The sequence below is a fragment of the Hippoglossus stenolepis genome, chromosome 7, assembly GCF_022539355.2.
Source record: "Hippoglossus stenolepis isolate QCI-W04-F060 chromosome 7, HSTE1.2, whole genome shotgun sequence".
In the NCBI taxonomy this organism is placed as follows: domain Eukaryota; kingdom Metazoa; phylum Chordata; class Actinopteri; order Pleuronectiformes; family Pleuronectidae; genus Hippoglossus; species Hippoglossus stenolepis.
Window position 1 is genome coordinate 23125064 of NC_061489.1, and position 14092 is coordinate 23139155.

General features: G+C 42.5%; 1 protein-coding gene across 6 annotated transcripts in view; it reads left to right on the forward strand.

Annotated features, from left to right (window-relative positions):
- The first annotated feature begins 8825 nt into the window (after positions 1–8825).
- gria2b (glutamate receptor, ionotropic, AMPA 2b) overlaps positions 8826–14092 on the forward strand; it is a 43824-nt gene continuing 38557 nt past the window's right edge. For 3 of the 6 annotated variants that reach the window (XR_004697254.2, XM_035162091.2, XM_035162092.2), the window contains exons 1-2: positions 8827–9262; positions 9377–9517. Coding sequence is in view for 5 of the 6 variants with exons in the window: in XM_035162091.2 (XP_035017982.1) it covers positions 9178–9262; positions 9377–9517 (226 nt within the window). In the remaining variant the exon portion in view is untranslated. Of the gene's footprint in view, positions 9263–9376; positions 9518–14092 lie in introns of all 6 variants that reach the window. The other 3 variants (XM_035162089.2, XM_035162090.2, XM_047340648.1) reach the window with 2 other exon arrangements.

Below are 14092 nucleotides of genomic sequence, written 5' to 3' on the forward strand. Positions count from 1 at the left end.
ACCAAACTATCTATTATTCATACAGACCTGCTTGGAAAATGACCCCGGACAGTTAGTGTGAGACTTCCCCATATGAAATCAGTCTGCGGCTTAATGAAGCAGGATAGACGTTGACCTTATGTCACGACAGCACAGTCGTATTAATGAGGCTTGAGGCGAACTCGCTCTCATGTAAAGGAGAGAAAATTGTCATTGCTTTGCTGGATTATTTTTTTTTTCTTTTTGAAGCACAACATCAGAAAAACAAGATATTTTAATTCTCTCTGTGGCTGCCATGGTTACAGACACGGGAGGGGAAGTGTTTTGCTGTCACTTCAAAAAAACAGCCGGAGAAACGACTGCTGAGACGAGACCCAGATGGAGCAGATGAGGCGTGCACGATTAGGAGGAACACGTTTTCCTCAAGTCATGGAAAATACATTGATCTGCAGTTAATATTGACGGATAAAGGAGGGTCAGCTCAGCCGGGCCTGAATGATTCTGCATCGCAGTGCCCCCCGATGGAGGAGTCTATATTTGTTGAATGTGATAAGGAAAAATAAAATGCTCTCCAGGGTGGAAAAAACAGATGGAGCACCAAGTTGTGTGGAAATTAAGATGATGGCACTGCCAGGGGAAGAAAGCCAATTTCTGCTTCATGCTAAATCACATATGCACAAAAAAAGTTTGGTGCAGAAATCACATTTTTAATGGTGAAAATGCCTAAAATTCTTTATTTCAACACCCTTTAGAAGATAGATGTAGATTTAGAAAACAGGAGATACGATGCAAGCAAACACGTGTAACGAGTAAATTCACTGCACTACTGTAAATGCATTGAAAACTTAATCTTGCCAATGTTGCCGATGTTGTGTTTGCATGTGCGCTCATGTGTGCACGCTCCACGCCCACACCCCAGCACCCTGCGACTAGCACAGTGCAGTAACCTATATCACACAGGGTGCTCTCTAATCCGACATGACCTCTCGCCAGGCAACCGCCCGGGCCACCAGCAGAACCACCGTGACAGTCAGGCAATGATTAGTGCAGGAGCAGTGGGGGAGGAGAGGCCACCGGGGGTTTATCGGAAGCTCGTTTACTGTGAACAAGGCTTTTTTTCGTGCATCGGCGTTGTGCTTTTCCAACCTTGTCCTCGCCCCCCGGAAATGAATAAACACATTTTCTTAGCCAAAATAAGAAGCGTTGCAACCGACGTCTTGCGTCATTTTAAATTATGTTCCCGTCAAATTGTGGTATGATAGAGTCAGGGTGTTGTTTTAGTGAAGTAAAGCCACATCACACCTTCCATCAGTAGCTACTCCCAGTTACAGTCCAGTGACCTCTGCTCTCTGTGTGTGTGCAGCCGCTCGCTGGCTTGTTTGTTCGCTCGCTCTCGTATTTGTACAGTGTCACGAGGCAATTTTCGAGGTTTTATCTGAAACCTCAGACATAATGGACTATTTTCCGAGTGCCACCGTGGATTTGAGGTCGGCCACAATTTTCCACTCCCTCACAGACAGCGCTGCTTGTTTGGTGACGGATTTTTGAAATCTGGATGCGGAGAAAGTGCGGCGGATGCCAGAGGTCAAGGTGGCGAGAGGCTCAGTTCCAGCCGCTCCGAACCAATCTGTGAAATAGCCGTGACCACAGGTCCCATCATTACAGTTAGTTCTCCCCCGACCAGACAAAAGGTTAGACCGGAGGGACACAGGGTGATGAAGTGCTGAAGGTGAAATATCATCAGATCTGAAAAGTCTGATAGTGGAAGAAAAAAAAAAGAAGGGGGGTCAAAGCAGGGAAATGGAAAATGAACAATAAGAGAATGTGTTTCCGTCAAAATAAAACACTGTGTCTTCAACTCTAATCAACATTTTCAAGAACTATATAACAGTCATTTTATAATTTTGAAGCTGGTAATTTTGAAGCTGGTATTTTGAGTGTTTGTGCCTGGATACAGGGTCAACATGAGAACACTCCGCTGGAAACATGAGAACCATCAAGCAGTAAGAGGTTTAGGAGGATTTGACATTAGTAAGAGAGAGGGGAATAAAAATAGATGTGAGAAATTAATCTTTTACACTTGTAAAAAAAAAAGATATGTTTGCAAACCTGGCCAAACTTGGCTCTGCGATACTCAGCCTCTCAACGGATATATCAACTGGGATGGCTCCAGCCCCCAAGACCCTCAAAGGGTAAGTGGTATAGATAATGGATGGATGGATGGATGGATGGATGGATGAATGAATGGATGTATTGATGGACAGAGGATGTATTGATGAATAGATGAATGAATGCATGTGTTGATAGATGAATGGATGGATGGACGGACGTTCATGGTCCTCAGATGATGAATCCTCACCATTTCTGATCCATTCATCACTTTCAAAATGTCTTAACTCCTGTCATATGTTTTGGGATGTTCTGATTCAATTTCTTCAATATCGTCATTATTAGGAAAACTAATTCTCTTCCTACATTTGATATCACGGGATCGCATGTGGTTTAAGTCCTAAGTTTGGAACCTCTCATCCGATCCAGGCTGTTCTAAAGGTCAAACTCAGAAGGGCGTTCTAGTTCATCTTACTGAGCCTCAGCACTCCTCTCTGACCTGGGGACAGATCCCTCCAGGTCCGACTCCAGAAATCCTCCAACGGCAGCGTGCTTGTCTTAGCAACTTCTGTGTCCAAAGGTCTGGTTATGTATTCACAGCCCCTCTCGGCTGTGTGTGCTCCGACTGCCCCTAAAGTCACTGTCATGTCAGCAGCCACTGAACGTCACCGAGACTCTGTTGTTGTCAACTTTCTGATCCATCGCATGACAGGAGGGACGATTGTCAAAGCCTTGTCCGAATGAGAAGAAGTATTGTTTTTTCATTCCTGCTGCTTTTGCATCTTGTTGTAACTTCTTATTTGTAATGTTTTCCTATTTTTTATTGTATTCCACTTTAATTTCGTTTCCCAGAATTGGCTACAAATGTTTGGATAACACTTCATCATAAATCTAGTGCATGCTCTGCTGCAGGAGACATTATCTGCTCCTTTTTGTTTGTGGGTGTTCTCGTGCTCAGCTGTTTAATAGCATGGTGCAGTTAGCATGAGTGTTCTGCCTGAGGTAGTAACAATGCTCTATACATAAAGAACTGCTGGGGATGCTCAGTTTATCCAGGGCAGAGTTGTTGTGGAATTATGTAACAGATCAAAAATATGCACCCGGTGTACAGTATACAGATTTTATTAATCATCATGTGCAGTATTTCCTGAACATGATTCATATTATCCAGTTGTGGGCTTCATTCGTTCTGTCTTGAGGAAGACGAGTGTTGAATATTTCATGATTCATAAAGGAGAAAATGTAGAATGATGTTTTCTTACCTGTGCCTGGAGGGCAGCGCAGTAGCTTGGCTGCTAATGTCTGGTGATTTGAAGCCAAAGTTTTCTCCAGAGAAACGCAGTCGAGCTGGATGGAGAATTCTGATATTTATAAACGTGTGGCCGACTGTGTAAAGTGTTTAAGAGCAAATATGCATCAAATGTGATATCCAGCTGTTTTCTTTGAGAGCAGTCACTGGACGTCTGGACAGAAACTGAAACTGATACCGAGCATTTCTCTTCTTTTTCCAAGTTATAAGGTGGGAATTTCAAATTCACGTGTCGTGCTCTTGTGTCTCTTGACTTTCTATTTTCTTGCCCATTAACCCAAGTAGAGACTTTTGGCCTCTTTTATTCGCAATCTTGTGTGTCTGGGCTCCCCCTGGGAATCCCTCGTGATCCCCCAGGGGGAGCTAGAGAGGCCGGCTACCTCCTCAACCCGACCCTGGATAAACTGAAGACAAAGGATGGATGGTTAAGGTATTTGTGTCAAGATATGTTACAAGTTTTCACTATAACATCTGACTTGTGTATTTCCATTTTTCAACAATGTTTCCAACAACATCAGAGAAATCCACAATTTTAAAGGGAACATTTCATTTTGACAACTCCCATGATCCAACGCTACAACAACAACGTAGGTATTTGGTTGTTGTTTTGATTTCCAGCTTCTTTACCTGAATAGCAGCAGATCTCTTGACGAGATTATGAGTTAATTTCACACTGTGGATCAAACCAACGTAGAAGAGGAGAGAGTCATTCAGAAAACAGGCTCCCGTTAATTCCCCCTGGGAACCTCCAGAGGATGTGCGCAGAAACATTCATCCCCTGTTTCTATGCTCTGCAGCTTATTACAGCGGAGCACAGCATCTATTATAATATCTGTTAGGGATGGATGACGTATCAGACCCCCGCAACAACACACAGTATTTCTCCATCACAGGCTAAGTGTCATGTTGAAGTGCCCTTTAGCGCGACACTAAAATGCTCCTCATTGTGAGTCGCTCCAGATAAGAGCGCCCACTAAATGGCAGAAATGTAAATGCTTTCCAGGAAGTGGTCACACAGGATTTCTGGGACATACAAACCTGAGTGTTTAGACATTTCTCCAAAGGTCACCGACTCGGTTTCACCAGCGTTTGTTATTTTGCTCCACAGGCCACAAAAAGGGAATTTACCAACACGACCAGATGTTTTCAACCACATGTCCAAAGCTTCCATCTCATTCCGGTGTCTTTTCTGTGTAAATTGACTCAAAGGTAAACATCGTACACAGACGGCAGCTTCTTGATTTGATTACGAGTTCCTTTCTTTTCACTTATATAAACCCTATTAGGAAGCTCTCTGGTGTTATGACGGTTGATTTATTCAGCAGGCTGCAAATTTGGTGCATTGAGGATTGTGCCGTAAGATAATCAAAGCTGAAATTACACATCAATCTGGCGGCAGCAGAGTGAATCCATGCATGGCAGAACCTCCACACAAGGTCAGAGAGGTGAACATATGTGAGCCTCTGGAACACGGCGGTTTAACATGTGAGGATTTTTATCACGAAAGCTTTGGAAACCAGATTTTTTTTATGTTTGGTCCATGTAGAGGGCAACAAGTACGTTTCTGGACATGACTCCAATGATCCGGGAACAAGGGGAAATGTCTATGTCGTATTGAGTTGTTGTTTAACTTTGTTTAGTTTTGGAAGATAGCTCCTAAAGTAACAATTGAATAATACATGCAAAGTTAATTGCTAAGATCTGAGTGTCACAGTGTTGCTAAAACAGTCGGATAGGACAAGGGACACACACAGTGGGACAATAAACCATTTAAACAAAGGTTTTAAACCAATTTACAGCATTGCCAAATTTAGACAACTTCTTGTGAAGGTGTTTTACAGATTATTTCCAACTGATTTCCAACATAATCATAGAGGAAACTGTCACTGTCCAGTTGCAGGTCTAAGTATTGAATTCTAAGCAGCTGGTCAACAATCAATAGTAGAAAGTGTCTCATTTTTGATAAATTCATATTAACTTTGGTTTAAAGGATCAGTTTCTCCCAATAAGTTAATGAGTCGTACAATACAACACTGTTTTCTGTCAACATTTATCAAAACTTTTTTTTTACCTGAGAGATTTCAGTATATTACACATACTTCTGGAAATCAATCAGTTTATCAACATTTTAAATAACACGTAATGATGTGTTTTGTTCATGTTGCCACCCATAGGGTTTTAAAATTTGTTTGAAATACTATTTGTCGTTGTCGGCATACAATGGGATAAAATAGGATATTTTATTTGATAGAGAAAAACTTCAGATTTGAAACCACGTTTTCATTGACTTGTAGAGCAAAGTTTTGAAGATATCTTAATTTGTACCTCGTTATCATCCGTCTTGGGACATTCTTAAGAACTAACATCCAGAATTAAACTTTACAGAGTTCCTTGTTTAACACCTGATCATTTGAACACTTGTGTGTCTTGGCCCTGTTGTACTTAGCCTCCCTGTCCCTCGATTTCAGTTACTGACGGTAAAGGTGGCCACGACCAAGAAAACGCGACCCATTTGTTTATAATGATAATAAGTTGGTTTATAATAAAACCAATTACCTTTGAATTCCCTCCCATGTGTTCGTTGCTCAGGAGCCAGAGTGATGTGCTGTCCATGGTGCTGAAATACGACACCGTGTTTCTCCTAACTGCCTCCCCCCCCTCCGCTCCCCATCACTCTCAGCCTCATTAGTTTGCTCCCTGACTGCTATCTGACACGCTCCGATGATTAATATACATCTGTCTGTGCAGCCTCAGATATGCATATCACAAAACCAGGCGACAGGATTTGGCATTTGCTTCCCGTTGGCCGTGAGGCAGCAGCTCGTCTCGATTTTAACCCTGTTTGAAATGGCACCGACGACCGGCAGCCGTAGATTTGCATTGGATTTGTATGCAGAGGCTGGAAATGAACGTAGATCAAAGTTAAAGAGGGGATTCTGTTGATGCTTATTACTGGAGGGCATGAGCGATGGCCTCCAGCCGACGAGATGTCGGGGAAATAAACGTTGACTGCTAACGTGGACACTTTTATTTCAAGGGACCCAAATAATTTCAAGATCTCAATCAAAACTGTCTATTTACGCCCTTTCTGATATTCCACAATTACACAAAATGTTTGTTACATGGGAGCTGTTCGGGCGGAAAGGATTCCTACTGACTCTAAAAATCTAAACCATATATATTCAGCAGATTGTGTCACTTAGAGGAATCAAGATTAATCCATGAAAATCGTTGGTGTAACTGCGGAAATGTTGCTTTACACTCGTCTTTAATCTCATAAATACGAGATAAAAATGTCAGAGCCACATTTAGAGGGTATGTTAAGTTAATTCGTTACAAACTGCATTTTTGTGTTTTTCTTTTCTTTGAAAATAATTATTCCTCCATTCTTCCATGAGCTGTTCTCCATAATTACTCCACTCGAAACAACTCAGACCCCCAATCTGTCCAACATCTCAATTACAGTTTGGTTGGATGTGAAGTATTATGGGATGCTTTGCCATCTCACATATTAAACGTGGATGTTAAAGGTTTGCTTTCCTTATGTGTTATCTTTGTAAACTGTGTAATCCAGTCATCCCAATGTTATTGTTTAGTGCCCAGATACATATATCTGCTGGTGTGTAGATTTATTAAGTTTTGTAATTTTATTTTAATGATGTAAACAAGCAGAGCTCTGATTAGGCCCCTATGAGTTTTTTCACATTTGTCTTCTAAATGTGTGGAAGGAAAGGTAACAGGAAATCCAGCCTGCCAGTTAATGGGGCGGGTCTATAAAAGGGGGGTGGGAGCCTCACCATTTCCTTTCTTCCTGTATTGAGCCACAACTGGAGCGCGAGGCCTGCTTTTGTTTGCTGTTTTATTCAGTGGGATTCCTTTTTAAAAGATATGTTTAAAATCTTGACATTGATAGTGAAACTGCAGAACATGAAAATATTTATTTTAGCTCATTGACTCAAACTGAAGAGTTGTTAAAAATGTGTTTTATTATATTCTTTGCTGAGCCTTGGAGTGAATGTTTAAGCTCCGCCTGGTAATGTTTGCTCACGCATAATGGATACGCTTTAAAATAGAATTTTAGTCCCTTTAATGTTATATTAATGTTACTATTTATAAATATAGATTCCAGCATGTGTATTCCAGTGTGTGGATAAAGTCACCGTGAATAAGCAAGTGAAGTTTCGAATTGTTTTGTGTATAGTTGGGATTTATTAATAATTTCCCTACATATTTACATTATTACAGTTTAATTTTGGTTGTTTATGTTTCAGTTTATATATATAATTAGATTTTGTGTTTTCTTGGTGTTACCACCGGGCACATATGGTGTGAAAAGACTGAAATGTGGTGCAAGTCCAGAATTTACCTTAAAAGTCAGCAATAAAATCTTAAAATGTAAATTCAGTAATGAACAGATAGCATATGGATGTGGGACACTTCAGGCAATAGCACTTCCGGCCTTTTTGTGGCCTGAACAAAATGGATGTTGAGCCTAAAGTGGCCATCTTGTAAAATGTCAAATTTGGCCCAAATATCCCAAAACAAATGTGAGCCTTTTTCTGGCAAACATGTGGCGCTCTACGAGAGGTGTAATCTGGATGTGGCCCATGTGGTGAATGGTGAATTTGGCCCAAATAGCACATAACAGATTTGGGACACCTTTTGTTGACGAGTGCCGTTGCTTTGTTGTGGCCCAGATCTGGCAAACAGGAGCAGACCGGATCATTCTTTGCAGTATGTGGGTCAAATCTTGGCCAAAACATTTAGCTATGTAGTAGGTTTAGTTAAAGGTTCAGTGTGTAGAATTTAGTGACATCTAGTGGGGAAGTTTCTTCTTGCAGCTGAATACCCCTCACCTCCCCCTCCCCTTCCAAACATGAGAGAGAACAGTGGCAGCCTTCAGTTGTCATAGAAACTCAAATGGTTTAGTTTGTCCAGTTTGGGCTACTGTAAAAAAACATGGCGGCCTCCGTAGAGAGGACCTGCTCCTGATGTAGATTTAAAGTATTTAAATAAAAAAGAAAACAACAATTCGTACAGTTTAGATGAAACACACTAGTGAAAAGATCACCAGGATTATTTTTTATCAAATTCTGCTAATAGATCCCTTTCACCTAAATCTTACCCACTGGACCTTTAATCTTAGGTTGGAGGGAAAATGACAAGATCAACAAGACAACATGGGCGACCATCAGAAATAATGAATCAACAGCACATATGTTTGATCCTATAAGATCTTGTATGAATCATCCATGTTTGGGGATTTCGCATCTTAATGCAGCTCATTAAAACAAAAGCAAAGAAGATCTCCGAGGCTTCCTTTGTACGCCTGGAGCTTCAAAGTGCGGAGCTTCACTCGGCTCTTTCCGCCTGCGTTCGCCTCCTCATTAAGATTCCTCACTTGTGGGTGTGATGCTGAAAGGATCTCAGGCGCGCCGAGCGGAGACGCGCAGTGTCCCCGTGCGTTCAGGGGAGGAGGAGGAGGCATCAGCTGCCGGCAGGAGGAGAAGGAGCCGAAGAAGAGGAAGACGAAGAAGGAGGAGAGAGAGAGAGAGAGAGAGCAGAGAGCCACAGAGCAGGCGACCATTCCTCCAGTGCTGCTGCTCCCTCCGCTGCGAGACACCTGCAGATAAAACCGCTCCTTTCTCCTGCAGATTGTTGTTTTCGATTTTCTCCCCAAAGGCTGAAGCTCTCCACTATGTGTCGGATCTAACGTCTCTCCGGAGAGAACCCGGAATATCTGACTCCCTTTGGTGGATGTGGACACCTAAACTGTGGACATGGAGAAGATAGTGAATTTATCCATTTCGGTTCTGCTGGTTTTATGGGGGTGCGCGCTTGGAGGCTCGCCCAGTGTTCAGATCGGTAGGTATCTGTTAGTTTAAAAGCAAAAAAACATTAATAATAAAAATCGACTCGGGTGAAAGATGAAGACTTTGGTTGGAGTGTAACTGGTATTTTTTTTTATTCCGGTTTCAGGGGGACTCTTTCCAAGGGGCGCGGACCAAGAGTACAGCGCGTTTCGGATAGGAATGGTTCAGTTTGGCACTTCTGAATTCAGATTGACGCCTCACATTGACAATCTGGAAGTGGCGAACAGTTTTGCCGTCACCAATTGTTGTAAGTAGAAAAAAAAACATATTCCTCTTCTTTCTCGAGCTTCCCTACAAGTGTGCACGCCACCCATGATACATCCAATGCCCATATTGTGCTGTTCTTATTACGCGTATTTACGCACGATGGAGATGGAGATCACCAGAGCTGTGTGATCTTTGTTCTGTGGGTGAACATGTCGAGGATGTGGTGCTGGTGTTGTTGAGGATGAAAGAGCATCGTGTGGGCAGGAGGAAAGTTGGTTTCCACAGTAACAGTCAGTCACATCCATCCCATTTTCATTCCATCAGATTCAGAGATCAATCGGGACTGTACGCTGCAAACACAAATCGATCCAGCAGTCTTAACGATTCTTTCATTCTGAAGTGATTGAGGAGAGATTTGATCCACAATAAACATAATTTTGTTCCTTGAATAAAATGTCGTTTCTCGGAGGCTGCAGATTCAGAAAACTGACTTTTCTTTTCTCATTGGAAAAGAAAAACCTACACCTTGTGATTTCTCACCACATCGATTAGGATTTTTTTTCATTTACGACTTGCTGAGGTGGACATTTTTTGCAGTGTGCAGCGATGTCACGTCTTTTCCCGGCTCGGGAGGAGCGGTGCTTATCCATCCTTCGCTCCTTTAACGCAGCCAAAGGTTTCCACTGAGGCTTTAACGCTGCTGCTGAGGATTAATACATGGACATGATTGGGTGAACCTTTTCAGATTGTAGCCTTTGACCAAACCTCATCACGACTCTCAGCTTGTCTCACATCCAACTCCATCAATTACCGCCCCCTCACTGATAATCACATGTGATCGATCCCTTCTTCCACCAGAAGAACCGAAACGCGGGCTCTTCTCTGTCGCATCAGGAGGTTGTGAGGTCGCTTTTTTTAATGTCCCCGGCTCCCACATTTCATTAGGCGGTTGCCAGGCGACTACTCCTCTCAACAGTCTCTTAAACATAAATCAAACGCTTCTGATTGGTGCGCATCGGCCCAATCGATTTTCATCACCATATAAAAGCTTCCTGCTCGGAGAGAGGCTCAGTGCGCGCGACAGATCGCAGCCACAGTCCCCCTCGCTCCACACGCGCGTAATGGACACACGACGTTAAATTGGAGTATAGGCTGCATCTATATGTTGAGGCTGAAGAATTTACCATGTGACATGTGATTTACATGTGTTTGACTGACATATGTTTTATATCTTGGAGCATAAATATCTTTAAATCAGGTCCAAACATTTCCAGAAAAGTTTCTTTCAAACTTCTATATGTTTATCTCTGTCTAACATGATCAACACTGGGGAAATCTTAACCTGACTATTTGTATGTATGCTTAATTTAACAAGGAAAGTCCAAGAGATGAGATATCTCCTCGATCAGTGGGAGTCCTGGTCAAGATGGGCAGCAAATTAAGTAAACATATTATATATTTACGATGTAAATTCAAGGAAAGTAAATAGAGTAGTATAGATAATAATGAATTCTGAAGAATAAAAAGCACACGTTTGAAGAAAGGACATGGCTCTATATATTAATTTACTATTGGTAGGGTTGAGGTCAATCTTTAATTGACCATTCATTGTCTTAGTCTGATTCATTTGAGTGTTTTGGCTCATGTGAGATCAGGGAGTGGATCATCTGAGCCAAAGTAAACACAAAGAGCAGCAGCAGCAGCAGCAGCAGCAGCAGTGGGGATAAAAAGTAAACTCAATCATTTTTATCGTCCTTTTATTTGAGCCAAATTGGTGGTTTTATTTAAACTATCTAACAAATTGTGTAAAGTTGTGTTAAAATGAGTGTGTTCCAGCCTTTTTAATGCTTTGAACTGTTATTTTGAATAAGCAAAGTAATTAGTGTCCATGTTATTACCAGCATAGAGCTCCTGCTTCATCCCGACCGACTGGTTCAACTAAACAGTCGCAGTCTGGTTATTACTAAAATCAAATTACCAGCGACCCTGAACAGGGAACGAGTGGGTATAGAAAAGGAAAAGAAGGAATGGCTGTAGATTTGATTTGTAATGTACAACATTCAGGCTGAATAAATCCACGTTTTATCCAAATGTCAACTTGAGTCAGTTAGAAGTCGGAGGGGTGAGGGTGGCTGAGGTGAGGTGGTGGTGGTGGTGGAGGTGGAGAGGAGGGGGATTTGCTTTAGAGCCGGTAGATGGCAGCCTGCCTCACCATCCACCTCCGTCTGTAATTACAGTGTATTAACACCGCCACTCTGCCTTTTGTTAAAATGCACTTTATGAGACTGCAGAGAAACGTCGACGCTGAAGCTGCGAAAGCTCGAACGTTACAACCACAGGTTTTCAGAAGCTTTCTGCTGAACCCACTACAGGGAACTGCTGCTTATTGTGGATGTGTCGGGTGCCAGCGACCGTTCTGGATCCAGCGATGGCAGATTTATCTTTAATAAAGAGGTGATCATGAAGGAAACATGAAGCCAAGATGAGTAAAAAGACAGATGCACATGTAAATACATCTGCGCAGTGTTTGAGTACGTCCCAAATAACATATCTGCAGCAGGGAGTATAGTATAATTTATATATCCTATTGGTCTTTTATTCCACCCATGTGTTATTATCTATGCCATATCTCTTCTGAGGGTCACAAGGGGAGCTGGAGCCAATCCCAGCTGACGTTGGGGGCGAGAGGCAGGCTACATAGTTTTTTTATTTATCTCTCCGGGCCGATATATGATGCGTTGACATGTTTCAAGCATATATGGATCTGTGGCCTACAGACGTACAGTATCACTGTGGTTGTCCTCGGGTCTGAGCGGCTGCAGCAGCACACTCCATCAATGCAGCATGTCAGAGACAGTGGGAGGGAGGATGATACATTCCTCCATCAATAACAGTTCATCTGGACAGGGCTGCACTCGCTGCCAAGACCAAGGGAGTCATTCTCACTGTGTGTGTGTGTGTGTGTGTGTGTGTGTGTGTGTGTGTGTGTGTGTGTGTGTGTGTGTGTGTGTGTGTGTGTGTGTGTGTGTGTGTGTGTGTGTGTCGCTGTATCTGTGTGCCATCCACCCGAAGCAATGCATTTCTAAGAATCTTGTACAGACTCAGAATACAGCCGCCTCCAAGACTTCACAAGGTTCAATGACTAATGCAACTGAAAACACATCATCGCTGTTAAAAATCATGTTTATGATTGAATAGAAATTCATGGGATGTTGTTATTTTGCGATGTTCAACACAATGTGGTTGACGTTTTTTGGCATAAACATCAAATTATCAGTTTCCATGAATGTAGTGCAGCTCTTGCACCTTTGTCACCGGTGAAGCAAAACACCGTCCTCGAAAACTTTGTTGTAACTTGAAAAACGGAGGAAGACAACACAACATTATCTCTAACTGGACAAACCACATACTCACCATGGTTGGGTATCAATAGTTATATGACAATAGTTTAAGCTTATCTCATAGACTGTAAATAAAGATGTACGACGTGTCTAAACTTCCTCCAGTTGAAAAAAATAAAGCCAAAACATCTGCCAAAAATTAACAACCTAATATGACAGAAACCATCGTTAAATGATGTAACGTGTACTTTTACTTTTTATTTTGGTCCATGTCCCATCTGCTAACATGGAGGAGGTAGGGTTTATGATATATGTACTAAACCCAGCCACCAGGGGGCGATTTAGATGCTTTGGCTTCACTTTTGGGAGCCGCCATGTTGTCCATCTTTATATATGGGATATGGTTTATCAACATGCGGGCAACTGTGTGTGTGTGTGTGTGTGTGTGTGTGTGTGTGTGTGTGTGTGTGTGTGTGTGTGTGTGTGTGTGTGTGTGTGTGTGTGTGTGTGTGTCGAATTAAAACTTAATTTTCTGCTTTAGCCCCGATGCTCTTATCCCTGACACCCACTTCTCTCAAAGCAGACCACTCCTCCTCCTCTCGCGCCCACAGAGGTCACTGACACCTCTCCGACGATTTAACACTTCAAAGTTCCGGTTCGTCGCGGTTGAATCACGTCGCACTGTGATTTCATGCATCCACACCGACCACATTTGGTGCAGTGGAGCATTGGTTATAGCCAATATATTGTTCACACTTAATTAAGAGCATTCTCCTCCATTTTCAGAGGGAGCTGTGAAATATTAAATAGGCCTGGGAGCTGGCCGGTCAGAAAATGAGGCTAAAGAACCCTCTGTGGATCTTTGCCTGCCCTGAATAAGCCCACAACCAAGTCCTCATCACTCTGTCCTCAAAAAACACAGGACTGAGAAGGCATCCGTTACAGGCCTGAGTCAAAGTCTCTCCGCTGGAAGTCGCCCTCCGAGGCAGGTGGGGAAAATGTGTCTGTGCCATAAGTTTGTCAGGGAGATTTTGTCCTCCAGCAACGATGCAGAGTCCATCGACTCATTTCGGTGGAAAGAGAAGGCAAAGCTAAATTTCAAAGGCTTGGTTCAAATTCAGAAAATCACCTGGGTTAGACAGTAAATCACTAAAAGTTATTTATTTACCTTCTTCAAAGAGGACATCGTTTCCCCAGTGTTTGGTGCAGCTTGCAACTGTCGGGCCTTGAGTTCTAGTTGTTGATAGGTTGTTATTTGGCATTTTGGAAACAGG